Source organism: Sinohyriopsis cumingii, chromosome 1, assembly GCF_028554795.1.
Source record: "Sinohyriopsis cumingii isolate HCF-2022 chromosome 1, ASM2855479v2, whole genome shotgun sequence".
Taxonomy (NCBI): Eukaryota; Metazoa; Mollusca; class Bivalvia; order Unionida; family Unionidae; genus Sinohyriopsis; species Sinohyriopsis cumingii.
In genome coordinates, this window is record NC_142961.1 from 157,087,021 (window position 1) to 157,100,867 (window position 13,847).

General features: G+C 35.1%; 1 protein-coding gene across 5 annotated transcripts in view; it reads left to right on the forward strand.

Annotated features, from left to right (window-relative positions):
- LOC149808212 (receptor-type tyrosine-protein phosphatase epsilon-like) overlaps positions 1-13,847 on the forward strand; it is a 186,642-nt gene that overhangs the window by 87,002 nt on the left and 85,793 nt on the right. For 4 of the 5 annotated variants that reach the window (XM_089974912.1, XM_089974938.1, XM_089974922.1 and 1 more), the window contains 2 exons: positions 874-1,098; positions 12,404-12,604. In XM_089974912.1, coding sequence (XP_089831038.1) covers positions 874-1,098; positions 12,404-12,604 — 426 coding nt within the window. The remainder of the gene's footprint in view (positions 1-873; positions 1,099-12,403; positions 12,605-13,847) is intronic. The other variant, XM_089974944.1, reaches the window with a different exon arrangement.

Below are 13,847 nucleotides of genomic sequence, written 5' to 3' on the forward strand. Positions count from 1 at the left end.
TGAAGTATTGTTTTCTTTCACTGTCAGTTTTTGACGACTTTGAAACAAGTTCTTATTTTGTGATCACTTTCCCTTACGCTGTGCTCATTGTCTCAAATGTCTGACTGCAAAATACATTCTAATGTTGGTCTTTTTTTCTAGCACATTTACACATCTCGCTGCACCTGTATGCCAGTGGTTTTAGCTTCTTATTGCAACACTAGAATTTATATTGCTTGATTTATTTCTCTCCTTAAGCATAATGTGTAGCTAGCCTTTCTTAAATAATCTTAAAACAACAAAACAATTTATTTTTAAATTTTGTCTTGATTCAGAATTCTTATTGGGATGCAAATCTTAATGAAGTATGTTCGGTTAGAATCATTTTAAATGTGCATAAGTGGGTAAGATAACATCCCAACAGGCAATGTTAGCCTAGTGAAATGTGGAAGCTCCACCTGAGCTGGAGGCACATTCAATTCTCATTCAATATAAATGACAATGAACAAAGCAGCTTTGAGTCATTCAGTTCATTGGTATTGAGCATCTGGGTTCAAAGGAACCAACAGCGGGCACTATGTCTTAATAATGTTGATATTATTTATTAATAATGTGGACAATTATTATTATATATATATATATATATATATATATATATATATATATATATATATATATATGGAATTAAAACCTTCATTTAATATCAATAAAGGAATGGTTAAAATATTCTAAACGAAACCTATTTATCGTTCTACGCAGAAAATTAGATAGATTGGGAATTTAATATGGTGTGATACTGTCAAAACAAACTATAAAAAGAATAAAAAGGAAGTGGTAGACCAAGTCTGAGAAAACAACATTATGTTCAGTAGCCACTTACTGTTCTAATTTCAGATGCAAAGCTTAGTCGAAGACTAGGCCACTTTACAGTTATGGCTATTACTGGAGATAATAAATCGCTTATATTATACCACGAAGAAAGGGATGCACCAGGAAGGGAAATCAACATTTCCTTGTACGCAAATATTACAGTGCCAGTCACAATCATCAGTGTTAGCATACCACATGATGAAGACGGAGAGAACATACTGACGATTTGCGAATTTGAGGCCTACAGAGGTAATGTTTTTCAATAAATATGAAATAGTTGATAAGAATGATAGTATATAGTCAAACTAAAGATCAAATTGCAACAATACGCCAAACACATGCAGTCATTTGTTTACGATTTCAACATATGATCTCAATTTCTCGTGTGATTTTTCTCTCTCGATTTTATATGGAAATTAGAAAATATTAACCCACTTCTTCAACCTCTTATACTCTAGTTCACGAAAAATTTAGCTACAGCGTGCTAAGTTATAATTAGCATCACTAAAGATGCTAACGTATTAATAAACTGGTATCAATGTTGTAACAAGATAACCGGGTGGGATATTTCGGATTAACAACAGAACACGTTTTGACGACACATATATGGTTTAATGTGGCGATTTATATGAGTAGTGGATTATGAAGATGTGTGCGTATTTGTAATCCAAATATTGGATCTATTTAACATAAAAAACGCACTGTTTCAAAGATGGAAAAAATATACAAATAAATTTAGTTCAGTAACCCTAAAATACAGGATAAATGATTTCACAAATGATTCAATAATGGAAAGATGAATATAGTTCACTCAAATAGTAAACAATGTAAGTCTTTACACATAGTAAAAAATGTATTCGCTCAGGTAGCGAAATTATGTCACTAAACAAGAACGGATATACAATCTATCCTTCCAGTCCTGAATAATACACTGGGTCTTACTAACCCAAAATTAGCATACAGCTAAAAATACATGTGCGGAGATGCACTCCGTCACCCGTGCACCATATCCGCTCCACAGCTCCTCCGAATCAACTTCACAACCAATATAGACTCCGGACCCTCGGAATACTATGATCACTTGAAACATTAGACCCTCCGGACACTTGAAATATTGACCCTCCGGACCCCCTGGTCCTTTGACGGCTCTACAGCTGGGTCACCTTAGTCACTCTTGACATTCCGGACGCTAGACATTAGACGCTCCGGCACCTTAAACGCTCCGGACACACGGACGTTTCTACCCTCTGACAACACCGGACACCCCGGATATTCCTACCATCAAAACTCAGCTGAAAATATACCCGATACAGTGTACTAAACTTGATACAGACATAACGTAAGGACGTTATACATGGTAAGTTATAAAGATTATATTATTATGGCAATTACAAAACAGAGGTTCAATAGTAAACCTAACCCTGCTCGATAAGACAATAGTAAACAACTTTTTTAAAAAAAAATGTAACTTTACATTACCAATACAAATCCTGCACTACGTCGCAACAAGAATAAAAAATGCACGCATTATGGTATGTAAAGAAAACTATAACAAAACATGTAAAGGTAAATATGGTACTACACTAGTTATCATATAAAACCCAAAAATTACCTACCCCTACAGCTGGAGTTGTGCGAATCCTTTAAGCAGGCCGCTTGCTGACAAAACCATTAGTATTGTAAAGGTCCTTTACATGTAGTAACGTATTTATACCTTTAGAATTTTCGTTATTCTTTATCAAAGGCACCTTGCACGTGTGGCACAGGACGAATCGTACTCACGATTTCGAAATACAATAGACCCTGATATAATCACCCTCGGGTATCGTTGTACAGCGAAAAGAAACGAAACCCGAGTACATGTATTTAATTAACAACCTTTACATCATTCCGTGACAAATGTCGTTTTTATTTCTGATGTCAATTCACCATATTTGTAAATGTAGTTCCTATAACTCCTCGAAATATACATTGAGATTCATAAGTTCGAAATATTTAAAAGAGTAAGTGAAGTATTACATAAAAATCCATTTGAAATATTGGCTGAGAAAGTATATATATATATTAGCTGAATTGGTGGCTGAAATTATTACTGAAGAATAAAATTCTGATAATGAACATCTCTTTTATGCAGAAGTGCTTATATTAATTACAACCTTGTTGTCTTGCAAATATAGTTAGCAACAATTTACATCATTCATAACAAGGTGCATAGTTACTATATACAAGTGTACATGAGGAGTTAATATCACAGAACATAAAGCACAGAATTCAACAAATTTCTGAAGTAAAGGGATAGGTAAATAATGAACTTGATGTGTTGCCACAAAAAGGAAATGACATAGTTGATCAAATGAAGCTAAATAATTCACAACGTCCTTAACAGCCTTTAGAAAACTTAAAACGCAGTAACATTTAATCGGAATAAATATTATGAGGGAAGTATGAATCATACTTTGAATACTCACCAGTAGTGAGATAAAATCTGTCCAAAAATGTATGTGAAGTGCAGAAACGTATACAACGATGCTTCCTATATTCAGAGAATGTTCCAGAAAACTTTATTAAATAATTTTAATTTTCAACTACAGCTTTGATGGCGGGAGTTTTGCTGAGTTTTTGATTTGGACTCTAATATTCGTAGAGTACCATCTTCAATTTGTAGAATGAATATATGTAGATAAAATTAGACCGATATATTTAACATAACTTCTCCATCCATGGGCTTTATCTTTAATTTCTTGTGCGTCCTGTTTATATCCTATTAAGTAACCTATGTATACTGCTATGGTCTGCTGCATATCATTCTGTCTTTCCCTGTTTCCATAATGTTTGAAAATTCGTTTATACTTTACCCTCTGTAACTCTTTGTTTAACAGTCTATATTTATCATCTATGCTTAACTTATTATCGTGTGTTAACAATACCTCTTCTACTACACCCTTTACATTTAATATTTAGATATCTCAAACTAAATTTGCAGCATGCAAACTGGGTACACTCCTAGAATTCAGCCAGCTAGCCAAAGTATTCGAAACATTTTTGTTTATATGCTTTCTGACGTTATGTATGCCTTTGTCATAATATTTAGTTTGGACAATCCGTAAGGATGCTATTCATGTAGTGGAATATAGTTGCTATATTTACAGCTAATCTATTTAAGAAAAGGATAACAAAACTTCTGTGGATACAGGGCGTGCTCGTAGCATCCGTCTTCATGCTGTGCATTGATTACGGGGATTGTTAAGTATTCAATGCATTAAACATTCGTACTGTTGACACTGTGAAGTGAATATTTGTTCAATATGTCTATATAAATTTTCAGAAACTTCAAATCTTTATCTATTATATACTAATATACACCAAAAGTAACATATTATACTAATTTTTAATACATTCTGGATACTTCCTTATTTACGTTGTTTGTTAATTATAGTGAAGTAAACATCGGGACGTCGCATGGATTAACATATATTTTCTTATGTTACTGAGCCAACACATACTTATTTTACTACTATTTGAGCCAAAGAATAGATAGTACATAGTGTTTGGGCTTAGTTTTGTTTTGTTTGTATCTTTTGTTTTGGCTTTTGGTTGGAGAGAGAATGTCGGGGCAACGGAGTTGCGAAGCAACGGAGGACGAAGGCTAGAAACAACAAAAACCATATATATGTAATTTGCTCAAGCTTCCGTGCAAATAAAATTATAAGAGTGTGACATTTCGTGGATTACGAAGTCGATTGCTCGTAATATGCAAATACTTCTGTATGGATAAAATCTTCCTATTTATAATATCGTACAGAGACTGGAAAGCTACACAAAGGTACCATAAGGCACCTACACAAGAGGATAGTCATATGAGTTAGAAGACTTCAACCTAAATCGGTAACCGAAATACCCCGCTCTTTTCATGATAAATATTATAAAACACTCTATTACGAAACTATACGATTGGTAATTAGGGTTTCAAATAGTGAAACTATGCGAGTGTAACCCAATAAGTGCAATGGCAAACAACTCTTAGATTTTCACTGCCTGTAAATCAGAGCTGTTAAAGCCACGGTTCCGTAACTGTGAACAAAGGCGTCGGTCGTTTTACATTTGACACCAACACGGTGTTAAACTCACCCATGGTAATTACTTTAGCGTTCATACCATCGATGCCATCTTGGAAATTTTATTGAAACTGTTTTGTGCAGCCGATATACGTTCTGAATATACACGTACTCGCGAACGCTGCTGTAAGTAACTACATTATTTTACCAGCACCGCTTGTATCATCGATTGCTATCGATATATCTCCGACAAGTCCGAAAAGTTTACCTATGATAATCAATGTGGCCAAATTCTAGCATCACTAATTTCAACAGCTTCCGCGTGGTGATTCCGCAAATGGCATAAATGACGACAAACATGCGTGTGTATTTCTTGACTTCCGTGTTTCTCTTGGTGATTCGTCAAGTTGCAGTTTTTTGGTAGTATTTTTCCACATTGCTAAGAGGCGCCCGATGTGGCCGAGAGGCCGAGTGGTCTGGAGCTCTCATCGCTACGGATCACTGCCCTTTCACCTCTATCGACATTTAGGTTCGGCCAATGTGAGTATGCGAGAAAGCATGCCTGTAACTAATGGTGGGTTGGTGGTTCTTTCCGGGGTTCCCTGGGTTTTCATTCCACCAATGATACTCGCCGCCATGTACTTCATATTTTGTGCTGAAATGGCGTTAAACCCTATAACAACTGCAACAACATCGCTATGTTTGAGGGTTTATCATAGTTTGTCTATCGATAATCTGATCGCATATTATAATTGCTCAACAAATTTGTTTTAGTTCATGACAACGTCCTCCATATCAACATCAGCGTTGCCCATCTGTATACTGCTTATGGTCTGCATGAATAGATGTATCCTTGCATCGATATCGTACACGAGCCGTTGGATAGCGTTTATCGTCTTTATACTTGGCAAGTCCGGGAATGGTCGTGTCCATATAAAGTTTGTAGAGATTATTTAGAATTAATTTCCGTCGATGGAATAATGTTTTCTGTCACACAACGCCATGACGCCATTGTTTACAAATCCAACTAAAGCATCACCAGAGTTTACTCAGTTTCTATGAAAACATCATACGGGAGAAAAATTCGAAATGTTTCCTGCTCTTGTAATTCTATTCTGTAATTTATTAGGTTTCTGTTTTGTGCTCTGAGATGTCCTGGTAGGCGAACCCATGCCAAACGCACAATCAGTTGTATCTTGCAATTTTGCCATTTTTCATACATTACGGTTTCTTATAATTCTTTCTGCGAGGTAGCCATAATCGGCTTCAGATAGCCATAATCCGTTTTGCGATATGTGGCTGAGCAACTTCATTGATAATTTTACTAAAAGGGGCTGGCATTGATGATATCGAAGGAAGTATAAATGGAACATATAGTGGTATTCGAGGCACTAATTTCCATAATCGATCTCGAGTCCATTTAAACGAATGCAATATATCTTTCAAACGATCTGCAGCTAAATGTTTGATACTATCAACGGCTCGCTTTGCTATTTGATTTGCAGCTAATGCATCTAGCGGTCATAAGACCATGACCATCTTCGGTGCACCTATTGCCAATGAATTGACCTCATCGCCAAGGTTATTTCCGTATTATGTCATGTTAACTGATTTTGTGCGTTGCCAACACGTGCCTTCGGTATGTTTAAATGTAAGGTTGATCTCAAATAAACACCATTATTGTCAAGGTCTCTCCGTTGAGACCTGCCATTGGCCAAACGGTACTAGTTTGAATCACTGACGCAATCCTGATAATGTCTGGCGAGATTTGATATCCGGAACCTATATGTTTATGGCGAATAATTTGTTTATTTGAGGATGATCGTTCTTATTAAAAACCATGTGATGTAAGTCGCACAAGGTGCAGACTAAATTTGGAAGACAAAACTGGGTGTGGGCTTATTCTCGCATATGTAAATGGTGGAATCTTTACCGGTCTCAAACGAAATTTTCATCACTGGTTGGCTTCATGCCGTACACACCAATTTAAAGTTCAACAATCACTAGAGTGCGGGATTCTTCTGCCGTAATTGCTATAAAAATGTCACGTTAATTTCTGGTTTCGTTAATGAGATCGTAATCAATGAGGTATAATTCGGGTTAGTATTTGCAACAACATGCTGATCCGCAGAATTGATTTCTAGGAAAACAGGAACATGACATGTACTCATCGCCGGTGTTGTACGCATTGTTCGTCGTATATATCATCTATGTCTTCAGTAAGTTAGTTAATGCACCAATGCGCGAGTCCATGATGTTATTCATGTGCAACTGCTGACAAATCGATGCGGTATTAATAATGACTTTGGATGCTTTTTTTCTCTTAGAACAGATGCTACGAATGATTCCAGCCGATCTGGAAGTTCGTGGGATTCACACAGTCCAGCATAGTCAAGATGTGGCCACTACCAACTGTTTTAGAAATCATTCCTTACTTCGTTATTTGTTTTTACTTCTTACCAAGGCTGTTCTAGTGCGGGTGCAATACGTCTTTCTCGGTGCACAGTTGCAAGTCTTTCTTATTTATCTAGTATGGTTATAATTGTAACTCCTGTGAGGGTGCAAAACGTTTCTGTTGTTATTGCTTACATTTGCATTTCTTGTTCCGCCAACAGCCTGTTCGCTTCTTTTGCGATCTTAGAATTTCAGCATATGTTTCCTGTGTATGTAAGTGGTTCGGCTCGTAGGAGTGATATACCTCTTTGTTTTCCAACTGCATCGTTATTTGTTCGTGATATCTTAGACATTCTAGTTGTTCTTTTTGTGTTGGTGCTGCCGGTTTGAAACTGTTAAGTTTCGCCTTTGAAGGTATAGATAAATCTTCACGTGCTGTTTCATCTAGTTGGTGGTGTTATACCTTTTTGGTTCCGCTAACATATCCTGTTCGTTACTTCTTGTTCCTTCTGCTGCAGTTGTTCTTGTTCTTCCCTTTGAGGTGCAGATGTTTCCTTCTCAAGAGATGTGGCACATTCTTATGAGGTTCAAGCTTATGGTTTAGGTTCGTGTGGACGTGTGCAATGTCGTTTTCTGAGTCTTTTTTTGCATAACTTCTACATATATTTGTCTTTTTCTGCATTTGTATCGGTGAATGTTTTAAGACTGTTATCATCTGAATCGAATAACTAGCCAGTGACTTCTGTAATTTCAGTATTATCCCCTATAATACCCACTTGTTCCATACATCTAGTATAGCCGATATTTATTTCGATATGATCTGTTCCTTGATTTGGGATTTACATGGGATTTTCCCAAATCCACTGACGATCTGTTTCATTAAAATGTTTTCAGGATTGACTGGTACAGAGTTAGTGGTGCTTGAGGATTTTTAATATTCCTTTTCACATATTGGTCAAGTTCATAGATACCTATTTTAGAGTCGCTAAAGTTGGTACCTGTTCAACGGGTCGGGCTTTCTTGACAACCGGACACGGTTGTACGTCTGTTCCCACCATCACCGTGGTGGTTTCCACAAGTTTCTTGTCTCTTAACAGCGGTGCAAAAGATTATTCAAGGACCTCTTTCAGACCCACCTGTGCAATATATCACCAATGAAACATACTGTTGCCACATGTGCGGCCGGATAAAACATTATGGATTGGTACAAGCGTGTTCCACCAGTCACGTAGATCATAAGGAAACTATTTTGGTCCTGGGTGACCTCTACAAACATATAACAAAACTCATTCTACGAGTAATCAGCTGAACATTTGGTCCACGAATGTTTGCGAGACATAGCACGTCAATGCCAAGAAATATCATTAGCGCTTTCCAGTTGTCTCTGATCACTTTCGTTAATGTGTTGTGTAACATAGATCAGAATGTTGAATATTAATAATATCTTTGTATCCGTGTAGAATATCTTTATTTTGTCAGCGTACCTAGGTTTAATCTTATCATAGAAAATCGTACAAGAGCGGTTTAAACAGACGCGACAACACAAATGGGCTTTGTTAGATTCATTTTTGATATTTTACTACGGATTCAAGAGCAACAACACATCTCTTCTCAAATACAGGTCGTAATAATCGCAAATCGTTTTACAGAAAACACTTTTAATTAACAACTACTTTTAATCTGTATTTCAAGCTCTTGCGCTGATCCCCTAAGCTGATTCATAGTCGGCATGCTGATATTATAAGGAAAACAATGCCAGTGTCCAATTGAGTTCTTTTTTGTTTGGTTTTGCTTTACCAGGATCAAAAACTGCAATTACTTCAATTATATATGTCTATAATCTCATTGATAGTTGTACATTTTCTACGGTGATTACGTCGTCTGTTGTTTCTACAAGCATACGTCCAATAAAAGTAGCGAGACTTTGGCTGCGCGTGCCATAATATTCTCGCAATGTTAACGCCAGCAAATACGATATACAGTACTCGTACTCTTAATGGCCTATTCACCAGTATAATTCACATTCCCCTTAATATATTTGTGTGTGTGTGTGTGTGTGTGTGCGTGTGTATGTGTGTGTGAAACGTTTATCTAACTTTGCAAATCACAATATTTTGTTGAAGGAACTCATCATTTATGACAATCTGAAATACTGAAATGATTTATCATGGTCTTGTGAATAAATAACCGTGCGTCTGAATAATCAGTAGCAAAAACATATGTAAACGTATAAAATGTTTTTTAACTCGATGGTGGCCCTAATGAGCTCCGATGATCCATCAATGAGTACTGCATACTTCCATTTTATAGTACCATATTCACTAATTATATGGGTTCTAGGTTGCTCGTGTAACGTAAAAGGTTTTCATAGCATCTGTCACATTTCTGAGTATGGATGGCACTGAGTATGCTGAAACATAATTTTTCTAATTAGGATTATCCTGGCTACATTTATTATCACTGGTGATGTAAATATCTTCGTCGCAATGATAATCCAAGTGATACGAAGTTTCCAAGAACAATATCATGCAACGAATTGTCTCGCGTTTTCTTGCCCATTTCAGCAAGTTTACTTCGTTGTGTTCAGCATTGAAATATTATGTCGATTTATTCATCAATATTCTCCGGATATGTATTTAAAATCGTACACCATCTGTTTAGCCTGTTTGATGAATACCAGTTAGACGAGATAGTGATTTAATCTTTTCTGTAATTTTACAAACATTCCACCGACCAGGCAATTTAATTCCCGCTTTATATATACGAATACATTCTTATAAAACAGTATACGCGTCAATTAATTTACATGCTACCATTATAAATAAATATGAATGAATATATATATATATATATATATATATATATATATATATATATATATATATATATATGTATGTATATATATATATATATATATATATATATATATATATATATATATATATATATATATATATATATATATATATATATATATATGCATATATATATATATATATATATATATATATATATATATATATATATATATATATATATATATATATATATATATATATATATATATATATATATATATATATATATCTGTGTGTGTGTGTTAAGGCATATTTGTTTGCTAGAAAATAAAATAGCTCCGCCCGGGTTGAGTTTGTGAATCGGTATTTCTATGACGTTATAACCAAGCTGCTGATTTTAAGTTGTAATACATGAATTTCTTATGAACAAAGAACACGTGTAATCAGCGTCCCTTATGGGTTTGAATTCTGAATCCAGATATGCCATTTTCTTGCCAAAAGACAGATTAAAAGGCACAGAGGCGGTTTCAAACTAAAGAAGGTCTCAAAGAATTAGAGAGGTCGTAATTGAAATTTACAGCCATCTTGTATTGTCATATTGTTGTTCATTTAAGTACGACCAACCTTAGCTTCTCCAATTATTAACGGAAAATATTATTTTCCACGAGTGTGATTCGATCTGCAGTATCTCCATCAGAGGTGTAACACAATCACTAGTTAACCCTCCTAGAATACTTAACGATTATGTGTAAGGAACTCATTCTCGATGTTAACAGCCCTTCTGAACTTCAGACGTGCTCACTTATCCATTAGTATTCATTGTGAAAAATGTACATTTACCATTTCATGGATTATTATATATATATTCATTTTTGGCTCCGTGTAATGGTCCGATAATAATAATTCTAGGTCTGAGATATTGTTTAGCCTTTCCACCAACACAAGTTTATTCGTTTTTTACATTGACATTTATCAATTTGACCGGCACTTGTATAAATATTCGATTCCGTTTAGAAAATGATAGTCGGATAAATATACTCAGCCTCTTGGTTAAGACATGAAATCGCAATGTCCTCATTGAAAATTGAAAGTCGCGCAGAAATTAGTTTAATATTATATGCAAGACTCGGTAATATCTCACTAAAATATAGCCCAGAGTGACACTGAATCTGTCCCTATATCAATCAATCTGGCAGCAAACTACTAGCGGTGTCCAGCAAAGGTTGGACTGAGAAATTAACTAATGCGAATAGGTTGTGTGTGCCATGCAATGGCAATGACACTGGTCGGTTTGTTTATGGTGCGGGCGTTGATGAATCTCATACTCCTGGATGCTTAATTAGTATGATAATGGCACTTTTGCTTTGTTGTTGGTCTTTGTTGAAGTCCTCTACCCTACATGACTATCCTAATATGTGTGCGGCGGGGGGCTTGAGGCTTTTAACATAGGTAATGATAAAAGTCCCTATTATCATGCTACTACTTCTATCCAACTACAATACTAGTTTTACTCTCAATTTTAATTTTGTTTCATTTTCTCGAAAGTCTTGTTGGACTATGTTTTGATATTCCAGCGCAAATTCAAAATAATCCGATATCTTCTCCGTCCCTAGTTAAATAAATAATTCCTTTGTTAAAATTATATGTTAAATACTCAATGGTTCCATCCTATTCTGTAATTGAAGATCGTTTCATATTTAGGCAATATTTTGCAAATTAAAAGCATTATAATATACTAGATTGATAGTATCACTGTAAGCCCAGCATGTTACCAAAATAAGAAAGCAATGTAGAATAAAAATAACATGGTATACATACATACATACATACATACATACATACATACATACATACGAAGAAAAGAAAGATAGTTGTATCTATGCAGTATAATAATTCCCTGTTGCGGGAACTTAATAATAATGTTAACTTACTGACGTGGATTTTTCAGTGTCAGTAGCCTGTGCTTCGCTGCATCACATGATACATATATAACTCTACATGATATTAATGATCTTAAAAACTGAGAAATTACATTATAAATGGTAAGTTCAGCAAGATCAGTTTTGAAATTCATGATTTTTGATTTAATTGTTCCATACATGCTTCGTTTTATCTATAAATGTTTTGTGGTTGTTGGGTTTGTATCATTTTTATACAAAGAAACTCAAATGCAAACATCAAGAATACGATATCTAAGGTGAAATATTTTATTATATATTGATGAAGTTAAACAAGAATCTTCACCGACAGGCATCATAACACCTGTCGCCATTTAGCTTTTATTGTCATTATGTTTCATTCTTATAGCGATAGAATGCCCAATATACCAACTGGCAAATGGTAACATTAGAGTACAGAAAAATGGTGACAATGAGAGGAACTACACCTACTGCGCACAGTTAGCACTGAACTGCAGCCAGGGCTACCAATTATATGAAGCTGGCATCCAATCTACAACAACAACGTGTCAAAGTAATGGAAACTGGACGACAGTGGTGCATTGCGAAGGTGAGAATATCCCTAAGCACTGCCTCCACTGAGAACCTTGACTTTATCATATGACTTCCGGCTGTAGTGTGATTGATTTAAATCACCCGGATTTTCATTTTGTCTGACATTATATTACACTGTTGTGGCCACGAGGATGCTATGCAGATTTAAAATAGGTATCTGGCGTTTATTTCACATGCAATCGTGCACAAAATAGATATAAGCATAGTCACATGGATAGGACATGTACGTCCTGACTCACTCAACTATATTGGCTACCAAAAACGGAACCCTCGCTGTCTTAGCTGAGTCAACGGCATTAAACCGGTTCAAAACTCCGCAATAACGTTGAAGAGCAAATTGCAGATGGTATTGATTCTCCCATTCACCGAACGAATTAAAGTATCTAATACATTTCCACTTACTCAGAAATGAGTGTTGTTAAAGGAAACATTATATCGAACGTTAAAGACTAGAAATTGTTAATATTTATTGAGAGGATTGAGAAACATATCGCCAAGTAAAGCAAGTGCTCAAAAACAAAAACAAGGTATAGATTAAATTATGTGGTCATATAACAACTGATACGTATATAACTTCAAAGTATACAATAATTGATATATTTTGGATCCCAAAATATAAACATACTTTTAATAAATTTTGTCTTTGTAATCTCAAACATCCTATTATTACAATCAGACAATTACTTTTAGGTGACCTATATATACTGGACGACATAAATATAGAGAATATAAAAAGAATATATTAGGAGGTGAAGGTATCTCAAAGCTAAGAAGTTTTTAACGTTCAGAAAAGCTAGAAATCAAGAAGAATAAATGGTGCAAGGCTATGGTCTGGTAAACTGGAAATGATATGATGATTCTTTTAAGAGTTGGCAGCCGTCTGACATTATGCATTTCATGTGAAATGACGTCTTTACAGCAGACATTAATATCTTAGAATTTTGTTTGCTTGAATATAGTTTATTGTTGCAGATTTCATAATGATAGCGTTTGAACATCTACAATTTTGACTTTGTCGCTGAGATCCATTATGGCGAGATCACAGGCTGTTCTCTTCGCTCTTTTGTAAAAATTAGCAATATTTGTCAGACCCAGTAGACTATTGTTGATAATACATTGTACATCTTTTGCGTTAGCTTTTACAATCACAATACAATCACGAACTGACTTTGTTTACCATGGTCATGCTCTATCTTATCATTATTTAATTATTTGTGTTTGTGTTGCAAGTTATTCAT